The sequence below is a fragment of the Schistocerca nitens genome, chromosome 4, assembly GCF_023898315.1.
Source record: "Schistocerca nitens isolate TAMUIC-IGC-003100 chromosome 4, iqSchNite1.1, whole genome shotgun sequence".
NCBI classification, from domain to species: Eukaryota; Metazoa; Arthropoda; class Insecta; order Orthoptera; family Acrididae; genus Schistocerca; species Schistocerca nitens.
Genome location: NC_064617.1, coordinates 108916318 through 108934003, shown reverse-complemented (window position 1 = coordinate 108934003; position 17686 = coordinate 108916318). Strand labels below are relative to the sequence as shown.

Here is a 17686-nt window from a genome sequence, read left to right as displayed (position 1 = left end):
ACATCGTTTTTGTCACACAGGGTGGGTAAAATGAAACTGGCCAGGAGAATATTTCATGCAGTTGGGCAACCAACCTAAATCGTCCATACCTGGCTGTCAATGTTGTATTTTGGGTTGCCTGTCTTAAAGTGCATGAAATAGTTTATTTTATTTTGGCTTCACCGTACATCACTCTTGAGTTACTGTATGCTGTTTTGAAGGAGAGTATTTCGGCATTTCGAATTATGGTGATTAATCCATAATCTTCTTCTAATAAAGTTCTTTCAGTTGATTCGGGAATCCATGTGTGTCTTAAACCAGGAAATATTCAGTTAATTTTCTCTTTTCTGTTCTTTAATCTTCTTCGATTCACAAGAGCGGTTGAGCTGTGTGCAGTCACACTTATATCTAATCTCTAGCCATAGAATTAAAAACTATATAAACATAAAAGTTATTTGATTGCATTAAAACTATGTTATGTTACAGTGGTTTATGAGTGAACATATTAATGATCTCCTCTGAGTAATTCTCAAAAGATAAACGCCACTTTTCTTAATTGATTACGTAAATAACACTGACATCTTCCACGGGTGACTGGTGTGATAAACGCCACTTTTATTAATTGATTACGTAAATAACGCTGATGTCATCCACGGGTGACTGGCGTTATTTGCGATAAAGGTAGGGCACGAACTGACTGTCAGGAAATGCGGATGGATGAGCAATGAGTTTTATAAATTTTGAGAGTGAAATAATCAGGATATCAGGAGTGTTTTTTGTGGTAGAGTTTTGGGAAAGAATGTAGAATAAAAATGACGAGGATGAGGAGCCTAGAGCAAGAAGATCCACAAGAAGGATAGGCAGAAATTTCGAGGATCCAAACAAAATGTCCAGATACTCTGTGACCAAAATGGTACTGAAACAGAGGATGACAGACTAAAGGCCGAAATACTAAATGTCTTTCTCTAGATTGTCGCACAGATGACAAAATGGTAGATATCGAAATAGACGATAGAGGGATAGAGAAACAATTAAAATCCCTCAAAAGAGGAAAGGCCGCTGGACCTGATGGGATAGCAGTTCGATTTTACACAGAGTACGCGAAGGAACTTGCCGCCCCCCCCCCCCCCCCCTCTTGCTGCGGTGTACAGTAGGTCTCTAGAAGAGCGTAGCGTTCCAAAGGATTGGAAAAGGGCACAGGTCATCCCCGTTTTCAAGAAGGGACGTCGAACAGATGTGCAGAACTATAGACCTATATCTCTAATGTCGATCAGTTGTAGAATTTTGGAACACGTATTATGTTCGAGTATGATGACTTTTCTGGAGACTAGAAATCTACTCTGTAGGAATCAACATGGGTTTCGAAAAAGACGGTCGTGTGAAACCCAGCTCGCGCTATTCCTCCACGAGACTCAGAGGGTCATAGACACGGGTTCCCAGGTAGATGCCGTGTATCTTGACTTCCGCAAGGCGTTCGATACAGTTCCCCACAGTCGTTTAATGAACAAAGTAAGAGCAGACCAATCGTGTGATTGGATTGAAGAGTTCCTAGATAACAGAACGCAGCATGTCATTCTCAATGGAGAGAAGTCTTCCGAAGTAAGAGTGATTTAACGTGTGCCGCAGGGGAGTGTCGTAGGACCGTTGCTATTCACAATATACATAAATGACCTTATGGATAACATCGGAAGTTCACTGAGGCTTTTTGCGGATGATGCTGTAGTATATCGACAGGTTGTAACAATGGAAAACTGAAATGCAGGAGGATCTGCTACGAATTGACGCATGATGCAGGGAATGGCAATTGAATCTCAATGTAGACAAGTGTAATGTGCTGCGAATACATAGAAAGAAAGATCCTTTATCATTTAGCTACAATATAGCATGTCAGCAACTGGAACCAGTTAATTCCATAAATTATCTGGGAGTAGGCATTAGGAGTGATTTAAAATGGAATGACCATATAAAATTAATCATCGGCAAAGCAGATGCCAGACTGAGATTCATTAGAAGAGTCCTAAGCAAATGCAATCCGAAAACAAAGGAAGTAGGTTACAGTACACTTGTTCGCCAACTGCTTGAATATTGATCACCGGTGTGGGATGCGTACCAGATGGGGTTGATAGAATACATAGAGAAGATCCAACGGAGAACAGCGTGCTTCGTTACAGGATCATTTAGTAATCGCGAAAGCGTTACGGAGATGATAGATAAACTGCAGTGGGAGACTCTGCAAGAGAGACGCTCAATAGCTCGGTACGAGGTTTTGTTGAAGTTGCGAGAACATACCTTCACCGAGGAGTCAAGCAGTATATTGCTCCCTCCTAAGTATAGCTCGCGAAGAGACCATGGGCATAAAATCAGAGAGATTAGAGCCCACACTGAGGCATACCGACAATCTGTCTTTCCACGAACAATACGAGACTGGAATAGAAGGGAGAACCGACAGAGGTACTCAAAGTACCCTCCGCCACACTCCGTCAGGTGGCTTGCGGAGCATGGATGTAGATGTAGATATAGTGTCGTTGTCATAGAACGTGGTGAGGGTGTATGCGTAAGTTTCTGGGGACGTGCTGCTACGAGCCCGTCGTGCAGAAGAGTAGTCGAGCGGGGAAGAAACGATTAGGTAACTGGTGTCGAGTTTCTGTCAAGTGTAGGGAATTCGAAAGTGGTTAGTGTGGAAGTGGAGAGGGAAACGAGCTACTAACCTGGTAAGTATATGCCTACGGAAGGTGAAGCGAGTTTGTGGTATTAGAGAATTAGGAGGGAGCGAAACACTCCAGCGAAACCGGCTATGAGAGGAGAAGTTGGATCAGGGCTTTGTAGGTGTTTAGTACGGCACACAAAAGCCTCTCTCCATGTTCTGCCGGTTATCAGTTGTACTCTGTAGTGGTGTTTCGGTATTACTGTTAGTAACAGGGTCTGCTTTGTTAGTTTTTGGTCGAGCGGTAGTCCCAGATATTTAAATGCGTTATCTAATTAGATAGAGTGTATGAAAATGTCGAGGTAGAAGTCATGGGAGCTACCTCCGTCTTGCATTATTAGACTTGCAGCATCTAACACATCGTCGTCGCCATGCTCTGCAACGAAGCGTGGTATGATAGCAAGTCTTATATAGCTCATTCACGAAACCTCCTGGAGAGCAGAGGGTAGAGAGGCCCCTCTAGAGGAGCTGCGGGAACTCCACGGGCGAGGCTCGACCCTCGTGACACACCCACACCGAGCCGGAGGTGGCGTCTCGCAGCACGTGCATCACTCCCTCCGCCATCTGCTCCGGGCTGCAACAGACAGATCAGCTCTGGAACATTCTCACACGTGACCGAAGTATTGTTGTTGTTTCTTGCCCATTCATTTCTTTCGATTTTCTGAGTAACACTTAGTAAAATCACAATAGGTGTCGTTACATGATTACAAAAATGAGTGATCCAACTAATTAATCTCGGCCCTAACAACCGCATGCCTGTAGAAGCAATATGGGTCTACACTTTTTTTAAATTCTTATGTGCACGTCCTGTGTCCTGCTTTCCGTTTTTCACCCTTCCTGAAAGCGTGTGATCAAGTGTGATTGATTTGAATGCAGTAGCAGACAAACCAGAGAAGTGGTGGGTATCTTACTCTTCTACCAACCTAAACGGTGTCGCTGGAAGGCAGAGAGCAGGAACAGGAGGGCTTGGCCAAAGATGAGCAAAGCAAAACGTTTTCCTTGCAGAGGTTGGTCATGGGCCTCCCCCACCACCTCGGGCGGTTCGGAGAGAGCTCCGAGCGACGGTTACAGGTGGAGTTGTTCTGAAGGCAAGTAAGTGACCAAACGTTCCCTCGGAACGTCAGTGTCGAAAAAGGGACAAAAGGTATTTCAATCTGTTAATAATAATTTGTTAATCTCAACAATTTCTTCTCGTAGCCATTTTTTGAATTACCATTTAGGTTCTGGTTACAATTTTTGGTTCAGTTAATCAGTATTATAGTAGTGTGGTTTCCGTTAGGCGCGACCACGCGGTCTATAGATTCAAAGCGCAGCCCAAGCCTTAAAAGTTACTGTATGTACATATTATTTTATTTGTGCGGGACATTTTAAATTATCAATAAAACTGTACCGAGCGTATATTCGGCAAGATGAATCGATTTGATTCCAAGCGTTTCACGCAAAGATATGCAACCACCAAAATCCTGCTCGATGCCAGCCACGAGGTGCATACAATTCTTCCCACTAATAAATGCTGTCGAGATTTTGTTTGCCGTGTGAATTAGTGCATGTCAATGTCTGTGTTAAGCCGGGCGGGGTGGCCGAGTGGTCCTAGGCGCTACAGTCTGGAACCGCGCGACCGGTCGCAGGTACGAATCCTGCCTCGGGCATGGATGTGTGTGATGTCCTTTGGTTAGTTAGGGGACTGATGACCTTAGGAGTTAAGTCCCATAGTGCTCAGAGCCATTTATTTGTCTGTGTTACAAACTTGAGCAGAGTGACCACGTGCTCCCCAGATTTTCCCACCCCACAGGACTCTGCAGATTAAGGCCAACGTGGCTTGTTATTCTCGTATGAGAAAGCCATAGGATCGTATGTAAATGTACCAGGAATGTTTTGTCCATCTATTAAATACAAAAAGATTACTGTTAACGTGCGAAATATTAGTCAAAAATAAATATTTTATCATTTGAAGCTATTTCAGTGATCGTTAATTAATTTTCAACACATCTGAAGATAGTGTCGCATTTGTAGTACTGATGATTACGCTCTTACAATCTAAAGTGCTTGGCTCAACTTTAGCTAACGGTACGTAACTTTCTCTGACTGCCCCATAGAATACCACTGCGTTATCCGTTGCGACGTTAATAAATTCAATCAGTGAAGGAATTGTTCCTAAAATTTACATGGGCCTAAATCTATTTCAAATAATGGGCAAAACTATTCAGAGAAGGTTACTCGCTAAAGAAAAATAAGGGCGAATGTGGACAGGACATGCCATCATAGCAGGCTGGAACAAAAGAAATAATAATAATAATCAAAAGGAGCTCCTGTTAGTGAAAGTAAGTAACCCTCCTTAGGCTGCCACTGATTGAATGGTAAGATGCCAGTGGTGAGTTACAACTTGCTCCCAGGACTTCACAATCTTTTGATAAATTCAAAAATGCCAAAAGTCATGGGAAACCTAACAACCTACCAATATCGTGTTGGACCTCCTTTTGCCCAGCGTGGTGCAGCAGCTAGGGTGCTATGGACTCAACAAGTCGTTGGGAAGTCCCCTGCAGAAATATTGAGCAATGCTGCTTCTATAGCCGTCCATAATCGCGAAGGTCTTACCGGCGCAGGATTTTGTGCGCGAACTAACTTCTCGATTACGTCCCATAAATGTTCGGTTGGATCCATGTCGGGCGCTCTGGCTGGCCAAATTAATCGCTCTAACTGTCCAGAATCCAGTCTCGAACAGTTGTGCCCAGTTGACATGCCACGTTGCCACCCACAAAAATTCCATCGTTGTTTGGATTAGTGGCTGCAAATGGTTTGCAAGTGGCTGAACTATTTCTAGTCAGTGATCGGTTCAGCTGGACCGGAGGACACAGTCCACTCCGTGTAAAAATAGCTCACACCACCACCAACTTGCACAGTGCCTTGTTGCCAACTTGCGTCCATGCCTTCGTGGTGTCTGCGCTACAACTGAACCCTGCCATCAGCTCTTATCAAAGGAAATCGGGACTCATCTGACCAAGCCACGGTTTTCCAGTCGTCTACACGAGCCTGGGAGAAGCACTGCAGGCGGTGTACTGCTGTTAGCAAAGGCGCTCAAGTCGATTATCTGCTGCCATAGCATGTCTGCTGACATAGCCCTTTGACGCCAAATTTTGCCGCAACATCCTAACGGATATGTTCGTCGTAAGTCCTACATGATTTTTTCACGCGGTGCTGCTTGTCTGTTAGCACTGACAACTCTACGCAAACGCCGCTGCTCTCGGCCGTTAACTGAAGGCCGTCGGCAACTACGTTGTCCGTGGTGAGAAGTAATTCTTGAAATATGGTATTCTTGGCCCATTCATCACTCAGTGGATCTCGGCATATTGAACGTCCCATGCGTCAAGAGCCAACTACCACTCCGCGTTTAAAGTCTCTTCAAAAAATGGGTCTGAGCACTTCGGGACTTAACATCTGAGGTCATCAGTCCCCTAGAACTTAGAACTACTTCAACCTTTTTTTTTTTTTTTTGGTCATCAGTCTACTGACTGGTTTGATGCGGCCCGCCACGAATTCCTTTCCTGTGCTAACCTCTTCATCTCAGAGTAGCACTTGCAACCTACGTCCCCAATTATTTGCTTGACGTATTCCAATCTCTTTCTTCCTCTACAGTTTTTGCCCTCTACAGCTCCCTCTAGTACCATGGAAGTCATTCCCTCATGTCTTAGCAGATGTCCTATCATCCTGTCCCTTCTCCTTATCAGTCTTTTCCACATATTCCTTTCCTCTCCGATTCTGCGTAGAACCTCCTCATTCCTTACCTTATCAGTCCACCTAATTTTCAACATTCGTCTATAGCACCACATCTCAAATGCTTCGATTCTCTTCTGTTCCGGTTTTCCCACAGTCCATGTTTCACTACCATACAATGCTGTACTCCAGACGTACATCCTCAGAAATTTCTTCCTCAAATTAAGGCCGGTATTTGATATTAGTAGACTTCTCTTGGCCAGAAATGCCTTTTTTGCCATAGCGAGTCTGCTTTTGATGTCCTCCTTGCTCCGTCCGTCATTGATTATTTTACTGCCTAGGTAGCAGAATTCCTTAACTTCATTGACTTCGTGACCATCAATCCTGATGTTAAGTTTCTCGCTGTTCTCATTTCTACTACTTCTCATTACCTTCGTCTTTCTCCGATTTACTCTCAAACCATACTGTGTACTCATTAGACTGTTCATTCCGTTCAGCAGATCATTTAATTCTTCTTCACTTTCACTCAGGATAGCAATGTCATCAGCGAATCGTATGATTGATATCCTTTCACCTTGTATTTTAATTCCACTCCTGAACCTTTCTTTTATTTCCATCATTGCTTCCTCGATGTGCAGATTGAAGAGTAGGGGCGAAAGGCTACAGCCTTGTCTTACACCCTTCTTAATACGAGCACTTCGTTCCTGATCGTCCACTCTTATTATTCCCTCTTGGTTGTTGTACATATTGTATATGACCCGTCTCTCCCTATAGCTTACCCCTACTTTTTTCAGAATCTCGAACAGCTTGCACCATTTTATATTGTCGAACGCTTTTTCCAGGTCGACAAATCCTACGAAAGTGTCTTGATTTTTCTTTAGCCTTGCTTCCATTATTAGCCGTAACGTCAGAATTGCCTCTCTCGTCCCTTTACTTTTCCTAAAGCCAAACTGATCGTCACCTAGCGAATTCTCAATTTTCTTTTCCATTCTTCTGTATATTATTCTTGTAATCAGCTTCGATGCATGAGCTGTTAAGCTGATTGTGCGATAATTCTCGTACTTGTCAGCTCTTGCCGTCTTCGGAATTGCGTGGATGATGCTTTTCCGAAAGTCAGATGGTATATCTCCAGACTCATATATTCTACACACCAATGTGAATAGTCGTTTTGTTGCCACTTCCCCCAATGATTTTAGAAATTCTGATGGAATGTTATCTATCCCTTCTGCCTTATTTGACCTAACTAACCTAAGGACATCACACACATCCATGCCCGAGGCAGGATTCGAACCTGCGACCGTAGCAGTCGCGCGGTTCCAGACTGAAGCGCCTAGAACCGCTCGGCCAGACCGGCCGGCCACACCCCGTCATGACGATCATGTTTCCTAACGGACATAGCAATTTTCAGTAAGATAATACGTCGTATCACATGCCAAGAGTGTGATGGAGTGTTATGAGGAACACGCTGACGAGTTCCAATTGATGTTCTGGGTCCCCAACTCGCCACACTTGAACCTGGTAGAACGCATCTCGGATCCCTCCCCGGGATGTACGGGAATTAGGTGTGTGTACAGATGTGGTGCCACCTCTCTCCAGTGAAGTACCGGTGCCTCGTAGCTCCCATGCCACGTGGCGTCGCAGCTGTTATCCGTGCTAAGGGTGGACGTGCCGGTTATTAGGTAGGTGATGATACTGTTCTGGCTGACCAGTGTACATGAGTGTTAACTTTAAGATGTTCTTGGCCTTTTCATCTCAGATCTCGTATTGTACGAAGTTGCAACTAAGAGATATAGAACATTCAAGCGTATAAGACTTATACTGATCATTTAAGTGCTGCTGACTAATGTTCATTATAAAAGTTTATCTCACGCATATTTTGTTTTACATCTCGCTAAGATTAAACTGTATAAAGTTCAAATGTTTCTTTATTTCCGGCATATTTGGTCACGAAAATTGCCTTCAGGCTGTTGCTTTCGGTCTGTTACGAGCATCGTCAGATCTGTTTGAACATATCCTAATACAACAAAGCCAGAGTGGCATCGTCAATAAATACAAAACAAAATTATCATGGGTATTGTCGAACAGAACATAGTTTGCAGTGAACAGTACCGCAGGTCGCATTAAGTGGCTAATTTACACAGTACTATTAGTGTGGTGTCTCCGCAAAGCACGACACTGGCTACTTCGTAGGCTTCAAATAGGCCGCTGTCCGTCAGTACACATAGGATCCGCGAGTCGCCAATGTCGACGCTAGCAGACCGAGCGCCGCCACTCGGCTGGTCTTGTGAGACAAGGTAGCGCACTGGCCAGTTCTATAGTCGACTTTAATAGGAATGGTTCACTTGTTATAGCTTCAGAGATCTCATTTGCGGAGACGCTAATTAGCATAGCCTTCAGCTAAGTCAGTAGCTACGACCTAGCCAGGCGCCACATACAGTTTATTCATTGACAATTGATCTATATGTGTGAAGCAATCAGAATTGTAAAGCAGTATTCGCAGTTCAGTCTATAACTGCACTTGTAAATATTATTGTACAAAGTCAAGATCGACGTTCGTCGCTGATGCTGAATTAAAGCTAAGTATTTAATTGTATTCCTGTCTACTAACTTTCTAATCACCTAAAATGTTCCAGATACATCCCGTCAAGTATAGTTCATTGATCCTCACGTCAGCCTACGTGATTATTAATGGCCACGCCTCGTTATCAGACCAAGAGTCAAATTGCGTGACTCAGCCGGATCACCCTTTTTCCATGAGGCCTATAGTTCCGCCTTATACATAAAAATTAGTTCTGTTCGACGATGGGCGTGCCAATTTTGTTTGGCGGCCTCTGCTGCCGTGCACTTACAGGGTCCGCACTGCCCCTTATGAAGGCGTATGATATATTCCATTTGCATATCGCTTCCCGCTGATGGGAAATCGTCGTCGCTAATTGGACAACCTGACGTGCTAGGAAACAACTGGTGTACTGAGAAGCAGAACAGACAAGAAGGAGGTGCACAGGTAAATTCACTGGGCAGGATAGGTGGGCACTTTAAAGATGAACAATTTTTGTCCACGTCACTAAATTCCGTGACTGCTACTTTGCATCTTCAAATTCTTCTGCCTGATGATTAAAAATGGACGGCCAGATGATGAATCTGTGACTCACGAAATGCCTGATTGTTGAATAGTTTGTACTGTGTGCTGAACAAATACAGGTCGTCCCAGAAATTTTGCGTAAAACTTCGAATGGCTGTAGAAGGTGTCATGAGGAACAAATCGAGAATAGGAATCCGTGTCTGGGAACGTCATCCAACAACACTACAGAGCTTCGAAGTTATAGGCGCCGGCCCCTGACTGTAGGTCACCCCTTCGGCAGCAAAAGAGACTTTGCAGGCAGAACGTCTCGCAATATTGTTTGTTTTTCAGTGATCACGACTGATTGCCACCACCGCCAGTGGAGGAGATGAAGTTAGTTGCTGCGATGACAGGCCTTGTCTCCTGTGAATGAGATGCTCTGTTGCCTCTGTGGATCACCATTTTGGACACAGGTTTCCATCTGCAGTTTATTTTTCTCCCGGAAGCCTGTAAAACTTCCAGCGTTTCTCGGCATACAGGAGAAAAATAAACTGCAGATGGAAACCAGTGGTCGAAGATGTCATCCACCAAGGCAACAAAGCATCGCATTCGTAAGAGACAAGACCTGTCTATACAGAAGCTGGCTACATCTTTCCCACTGGCGATCGTGGCAATCATTCTCGATCACTGAGTAACAAACTACCTTCCGAGATGTTCCGTCTACCATTCGTCAGCGTAAAAACTCACGTTTGATGCGGGAAGAGTGGCCTAGTGGCACACGCCGGTGATTATAACTTGAGCCCTCTGTACTCACTGGCCGCACCCTCTGGATGGGGCAAAGAGAACAGAGAAGAGGCTGCTCACCTGGAGACTCCGAACTGCTGGACCAGGGAGTAGAACTGCTCCGCCTGCCAAGCCTCGGGCAAGTACCTGCCCACGTTCTCCAGCAGCGACGTATCACAGGGCCCGGGGCACACCGCCACCACCGACACACCTGTCTTCTGCGTGTGCTCTGCTGCCTGCAATACACCAGTGAAACTGAGTATGGACAATTTGGCACCATGTGAGGGAGTTTGTTAGGTGGAGTAAGCGAAACGATATCCGGAAACCAGATTATACACCACCTGTAAGAAAAAAATAAACTCACGAAAAACATGGTGGGACGTCAATGTACACTATGTGATCAAAAGTATCCTGACACCACCAAAAAATATGTTTTTCATATTAGGTGTTTTGTGCTGCCACCTACTGCCAGGTACTCCGTATCAGCGACGTAAGTAGTCATTAGACATCGTGAGAGAGCAGAATGGGGCGCTCCGTGGAACTCACGGACTTCGAACGTGGTCAGATGATTTGGTGTCACTTGTGACATACATCTGTACGCGAGATTTCCACACCCATAAACATCCCTGGATCCACTGTTTCCGATGTGATAGTGAAGTGGAAACGTACAGCACAAGAGCGTACAGTCCGACTCGTTTGTTGACTGACGGAGACCGCCGACAGTTGAAGAGGGTTGTAACGGGTAATAGGCAGACATCTACCCAGATCATCACACAGAAATTCCAGACTGCATCAGGATCCACTGCAAGTACTATGACAGTTAGGCGGAAGGTGAGAAAACTTGGATTTCATGGTCGAGCGGCTGCTCATAAGCCACACATGACGCCAGTAAATGCCAAACGACGCCTCGCGTGGTGCAAGAGGCGTAAACATTGGACGGTTGAACAGTGGAAAAACGTTGTGTGGAGTGACGAATCACGATACACAAGGTGGCGATCGGATGGCAGAGTGTGCGTATGGTGAATGCCCGGTGAACGTCATCTGCCAGCGTGTGTAGTGCCAACAGTAAAATTCGGAAGCGGTGGTGTTACGGTGTGGTCGTGATTTTCATCGAGGGGGCTTGCACCCCATGTTGCTGTGCGTGAAACTATCACAGCACAGGCCTCCATTGATGTTTTAAGCACCTTCTTGCTTCCCACTGTTGAAGAGCAGTTCGAGGATGGCGATTGCATGCTTCAACACGATCGAGCACTTGTTCATAATGCACGGCCTGTGGCGGAGTGGTTACTTGACAATAACATCCCTGAAATGGACTGGCCTGCACAGAGTCCTGACCTGAATCCTATAGAACACCGCTGGGATGTTTTGGAACGCCGACTTCGTGCCAGGCCTCACCGACCGACATCGACACCTGTCCTCAGTGCGGCACTCAGTGAACAATGGGCAGCCATTCCAAAAGGAAACCTTCCAGCTCCTGATTAAACGTATGCCTGTGAGAGCGGAAGCTGTCATCAAGGCTAAGGGTAGGCCAACACCATACTGAATTCCAGCATTACCAATGGAGGGAGCCACGAACTAGTATGTCATTTTCAGCCAGGTGTCCAGATACTTTTGATCAAATAGTGTATCTTATTGTCGTCCTAGGGAGGGGTTCGTCAGCGTGCTATAGGCTGACGTCGTGTCGCAGCCCTCTCTGCTCTTCCATTCTTGATGGTCGTGAAGGCCCTTGTCATTACGCCGGAACATGTTGAGTGATCACTGTGAAGGACATGGAATGCCATGTACTCGTACGAGACAGCGCTGACAGCACCTGACACAGTTTGATACGGGCCTCAAAGTGGGTCTTCGTTTGGCCGCTTTGTCGAATCGTGCAATATTGAGATACGTGGTGGATTTGGAAGTGGTAGTTGCCAGATTCTGGACTGCATTGGAACGTGACAGCAAGCAGTCTGGTGATGAAGGATCCGATCGATCACATCTGTCGGTCATAAGGGAGGATCGTCTTAATGTGCTTCAAGCACATAGTAAGCCCTTCACACCTGTGACATTATTTCACTTCTGAAGACCAAAGCTATAAATAAATCGGCGGTACTGAAATCGGTACACCCATGGCACCATGCTGTGCAACTTATGCATGGGCCCTCTGGAGGAACCTTTCCTATCCATCCATTCAACACCATACGAGAACAAGCAATGGACTCCCTGTAACAATCTATGTCATCCCTCACAATTGATAGGAAATAAGCAGCAGCTGGACCAGGGAATTACCGCCCCATGCTACCATTAACACAACAACAGAAACAGCTACATCTGTAGAAGTGCTGTAAGAGGGAAGTATGGACTATTGATGGATGGCACTGCATTGTGTTTGACGATGAATCACGGTTGTGTAGTACTCTGAATGACCAACGAAGGTTACCAGGGCGGCGACCTTGGAAGTGGTTCCATTCTTTCAATGTTTTCGAGAGACACAGTGGTGTTATTCCTGCCAACATGGGGTTTGCAGCCATCGGGAATTGACGTCCAAGATGATCCCACATCTTTCGAAGAGGGGCAGATCTATAGATCTTTCTGTCCACAGCATTACCTCAACATCACGCAGACAGTTTGTAGAGATAGGTACTGTGTTTGACATTGTTCTGTTGATAAATGGCGCCACAATACAGTCGCATTAGAGGTAACACACGAGGACGAAGGATGTCCACATTGCACTGTTGTGCTGTCAGAGTTCCCTCAATCGCTAGCAGCAATGACCAGAAGTTATGCTGGTAGTGATAGAGGGAACTGACAGCACAACAGTGCATTGTGGACATCCTTCGTCCTCACGTGTTACGCCATTTATCTGTATTGCCATTTATCTGTATCGTGGTTCCATTTATCAAACTTCCTGGCAGATTATAACTGTGTGCCGGACCAAGGCTCGAACTAGGGACCTTTGCCTTTCGCGGGCAAGTGCTCTACCATCTGAGCTACCCAAGCACGGCTCACGACCCGTCCTCACAGCTTTACTTTCGCCAGTACCTCGTCTCCTACCTTCCAAACTTTACAGAAGCTCTCCTGCGAAACTTGCAGGGCCAGCGGAAGTGCAGCTGTGAGGACGGGTCGTAAGTCGTACTTGGGTAGCTCAGATGGTAGAGTACTTGCCTGCGAAAGGCAAAGGTCCCGAGTTCGAGTCTCGGTCCGGCACACAGTTTTAATCTGCCAGGAAGTTTCAAAAATTTTGAAGCTTGCCAATGACAAGGGATGGATAGTGTCATGAAAACAGATTATAAGACATACCTCCATGATATATAGTTACTGTGCAGAAGCTTCGAAAGAAAGAGGCACTAGCGCACTACAGGTGTAAAACAAAACGTGAGACTATAGATAGCGGAATAATGAATGAAACGCGTTTGGCTGTCAAGAGCGAAATGCGAGAAAACTTCAATGACGACTTTACCTTTCACAAAATAAGAACAAATTTTGGTCATATGTAAAGACTATTACTGTCACCAAAATTACTGTCCATACATTCATGGACTAGACAGGAAATGAAACTGAGGTTAAAAAAGCAAAAGTAGAAACATTGAACCCTGCTTTCAAATGTTCCTTTACAACGCAAAATGCACTGTTATAATGCCAATTTAATTCTCGAACTACTGCAAAGATTAGTAACATAGATAATAGCGTTTGTGGTGTTGAGAAACAGTTGAAATCGCTAAAATTTAGCAAAGTTCCATGGTCCGTTCGGATGGCTTTAATACTCTATGTCGAATTTGTGGCTGAGTTTCCTCTTTCAACGTTAATCTATCACAGATCTTCGAACAAAGAACTATGTTCAGTAGCTGGAAGAAAGCGCAGCTCACACCTCTCTACAAGAACGGTAGCTGAAGTGAAACACAAAGCTATTATCCAGTATCACTGACATTCATTTTTGAAAAATCTTAGGACGCATTCTGGACTCTAACGTGATGAAGTATCTCGAAAAGAATCACCTGCGCCACGCAAAGCAGCATGGATTACCAAAGTATCGGTCACGTGAAACCCAACACGCTACTGACCAAGTGAGTCACATTTATGTTGTGTTTCTTGATTCCCAAAAGGGATTTGACTCAGTACGACACATGCTTATCGAAAGCACAGCCATGTGGATAATGAAGTGAGATTTGTGACTGGATTGAGGATTTCTGGTGGGAAACAGCACCTTATTTTGGAGAGACAGTTATCGACAACGCGGAAACAGCTTCGGGCGTGTTCCTGGGAAGTGCGTTGTGACCCTATCTTTTCGTACTTTATGTTAATGACATTACACACAGTCTTAATAATACCCTCAGACTATTCGCCGGCGCTCGACCGCTACGGTCTCAGGTTCGCATCCTGCCTCGGGCATGGATGTGTGTGATGTCCTTAGGTTAGTTAGGTTTAAGTAGTTCTAAGTTCTAGGGGACTGATGACGTCAGATGTTGTCCCATAGTGCTCAAAGCCATTTGAACCATTTGAACTATTCGCCGGTGGTGCAACTATCTGCCGGACGCTGTGGCCGAGCGGTTGTAGGCTCTTCAGTCCTGAACCGCGCTGCTACTACGGTCGGAGGTTCGAATCCTGCCGTGGGCATGGATGTGTGTGATATCCTTAGGTTAGTTAGCTTTAAGTAGTTCTAAATCTAGGGGACCTCAGTTGTTAAGTCTCGTAGTGCTTAGAGGCATTTGAACCATTTTTGCAACTATCTATAATGAAGTACAGACTGAAAACAACTGCACAAATACACTTTCAGATCTTCATAAGATTCCAATGCGGTGCAAAAAATGCCTACTAACATAAAATGTTCGTAAATGTAAAATTTTGCACTTCACAAATAAAGAAACGTGGTATCCAAAGGCTGCAATGTCAATTAATTCCAGGGATGATAGTACACTACTGGCCATTAAAATTGCTACACCCAGAAGAAATGCAGATGATAAACGGGTATTCATTGGACAAATATATTATGCTAGAACTGACATGTGATTACAGTTTCATGCAATTTGGCTGCATAGATCCTGAGAAATCAGTACCCAGAACAACCACCTCTGGCCATAATAACGGCCTCGATACGCCTGGGCATTGAGTCAAACAGAGCTTGGATGGCGTGTACAGGTACAGCTGCCCATGCAGCTTCAACACAATACCACATTTCATCAAGAATATTGATTGGCGTATGGCGTATGGCGTATTGTGACGAGGCAGTTGCTCGGCCACCATTGACCAGACGTTTTCAGTTGGCGAGGGCACCAGTCGAACATTTTCTGTATCCAGAAAGGCCCGTACAGGACCTGCAACATGCGGTCGTGCATTATCCTGCTGAAATGTAGGGTTTTGCAGGGATCCCCTCCGCCACACACTGTCAGGTGGCTTGCGGGGTATGGATGTAGATGTAGATGTAGATCGAATGAAGCGTAGAGCCACGGGTCGTAACACATCACAAATGTAACGTCCACTGTTCAAAGTGCCGTCAATGACAAGAAGAGGTGACCGAGACGTGTAACCAATGGCACCCCATATCATCACGCTGGGTGATACGTCAGCATGGCGATGACGAATACACGCTTCCAATGTGCGTTCACCGCGATGTCGCCAAACACGGATGCGACCATCATGCTGCTGTAAACGGAACCTGGATTCATCCGAGAAAATGACGTTTTGCCTTTCGTGCACCCAGGTTCGTCGTTGAGTACGCCATCACAGGCGCTCCAGTCTGTGATGCAGCGTCAAGGGTAACCGCAGCCATAGTCTCCGAGCTGATAGTCCATGCTGCTGCAAACGTCGTCGAACTGTTCGTGCAGATGGTTGTTGTCTTGCAAACGTTGTCACCTGTTGACTCAGGGATCGAGACGTGGCTGCACGATCCGTTACAGCCATGTGGATAAGATGCCTGTCATCTAGACTGCTAGTGATACGAGGCCGTTGGGATCCAGCACGAATTTCCGTACTACCCCCCTGAGCCCACTGATTCCAAACTCTGCTGATAGTCATTGGATCTCGACCAATGCGAGCAGCAATGTCGCGATACGATAAACCGTAATCGCGATAGACTACAATCCGACCTTTATCAAAGTCGGAAACGTGATGGTACGCGTTTCTCCTCCTTACAGGAGGCATCACAAAAACGTTTCACCAGGCGACGCCGGTCGACTGCTGTTCGTGTATGAGAAATCGGTTGGAAACTTTCCTCATATCAGCACATTGTAGATGTTGCCACCGGCGCCAACCTTGTGTGAATGCTCTGAAAAGCTAATCATTTGCATATCACAGCATCTTCTTCCCGTCGGTTAAATTTCGCGTCTGTAGTACGTCATCTTCGTGGTGTAGCAATTTTAATGGCCAGTAGTGTATAATGGGCGATCTAAAAGTTTGAGTCCGAAGGCCTCACAACCTAAAATCGGTATGCCAACCAAGCAAACTCGCCGTGAGCATTGGGTCAATCATTCTATCGATACACCAGGTTGAAGATGTACCTCCGGTAAAACTCTGCATCCTGGTGCGTGGAGGAGTCAGGAACTGCCGCGTGCACATCCTAGTCCGACAGGAATAGTCGATCCTTCAGGGACTTTTTTAGGGTCCCAGAGGCGTGATAATCGCATGAGGGGGTGCCACGACTATAGGGCAGGTACTCCAGTGTCTCCCATTTGAGTTGCCGTAGCTTCTGCATTACGACATTTGCGACATGGGGAAGTTCAACAAAATATTTAGGGATTACAATTACAAATAACCTAAATTGGAACGATTACATAGATAATATTGTGGGTAGAGCAAACCAAAGACTGCGATTCATTGGCAGAACACTTAGAAGGTGCAACAGGTCTACCTAAAAGTCTGCTTATACTACGCTTGTGCGCCCTATTCTGGAGTACTGCTGTGCGGTGAGGGATCCGCATTGGGTGGGGCTGCCGGATGACACCGAAAAAGTACAAAGAAGGGCAGCTCGTTTTGTATTATCGCGAAATAGAGGAGATAGTGTCACAGCCATGATACGTGAATTGGAGTGGCAATCATTAAAACAAAGGCGTTTTTCGTTGCGACGGGAGCTTCTCATGAAAATTCAATCACCAGCTTTCTCCTTCGATTGCGAAAACATTCTGTTGGCACCCACCTACATAGAGAGATATGATCATCACGATAAAATAAGGGAATTCAGGGCTTGCACGGAAAAATTTAAGTGCTCGTTTTTCCCGTGTGCCGTTCGAGAGTGGAACGGTAGAGAGACAGCATGACGGTGGTTCATTGAACCATCTGCCAGGCACTTTGTTGTGAATAGCTGAGTAATCACGTAGATGTAGAGGCACGAAACTTGGCGCACCATTCCACAGCGGCATGCTGCCCCATACATGTTGTTCACTTTCCGATGGATGTCTACCGATATTTGTCCTTCGGAAACCAAGAAAAGGATAACAGCCCGTTGGTCCTGTTTGGACGTAGTTCAATTTACCGCC

The 17686-nt window shown here is 45.5% G+C and overlaps 1 protein-coding gene across 2 annotated transcripts in view; it reads right to left on the bottom strand.

Annotated features, from left to right (window-relative positions):
- Positions 1-1101: 1101 nt before the first annotated feature.
- The window catches only part of LOC126251590 (15-hydroxyprostaglandin dehydrogenase [NAD(+)]-like), a 153491-nt gene continuing 136906 nt past the window's right edge, over positions 1102-17686 (bottom strand). For both annotated transcript variants that reach the window (XM_049952122.1, XM_049952123.1), the window contains 2 exons: positions 10320-10474; positions 1102-3257 (listed from right to left, as the gene is read on the bottom strand). In XM_049952122.1, the coding sequence (XP_049808079.1) occupies positions 3143-3257; positions 10320-10474 (270 nt within the window). In that variant the 3' untranslated portion in view covers positions 1102-3142. The remainder of the gene's footprint in view (positions 3258-10319; positions 10475-17686) is intronic.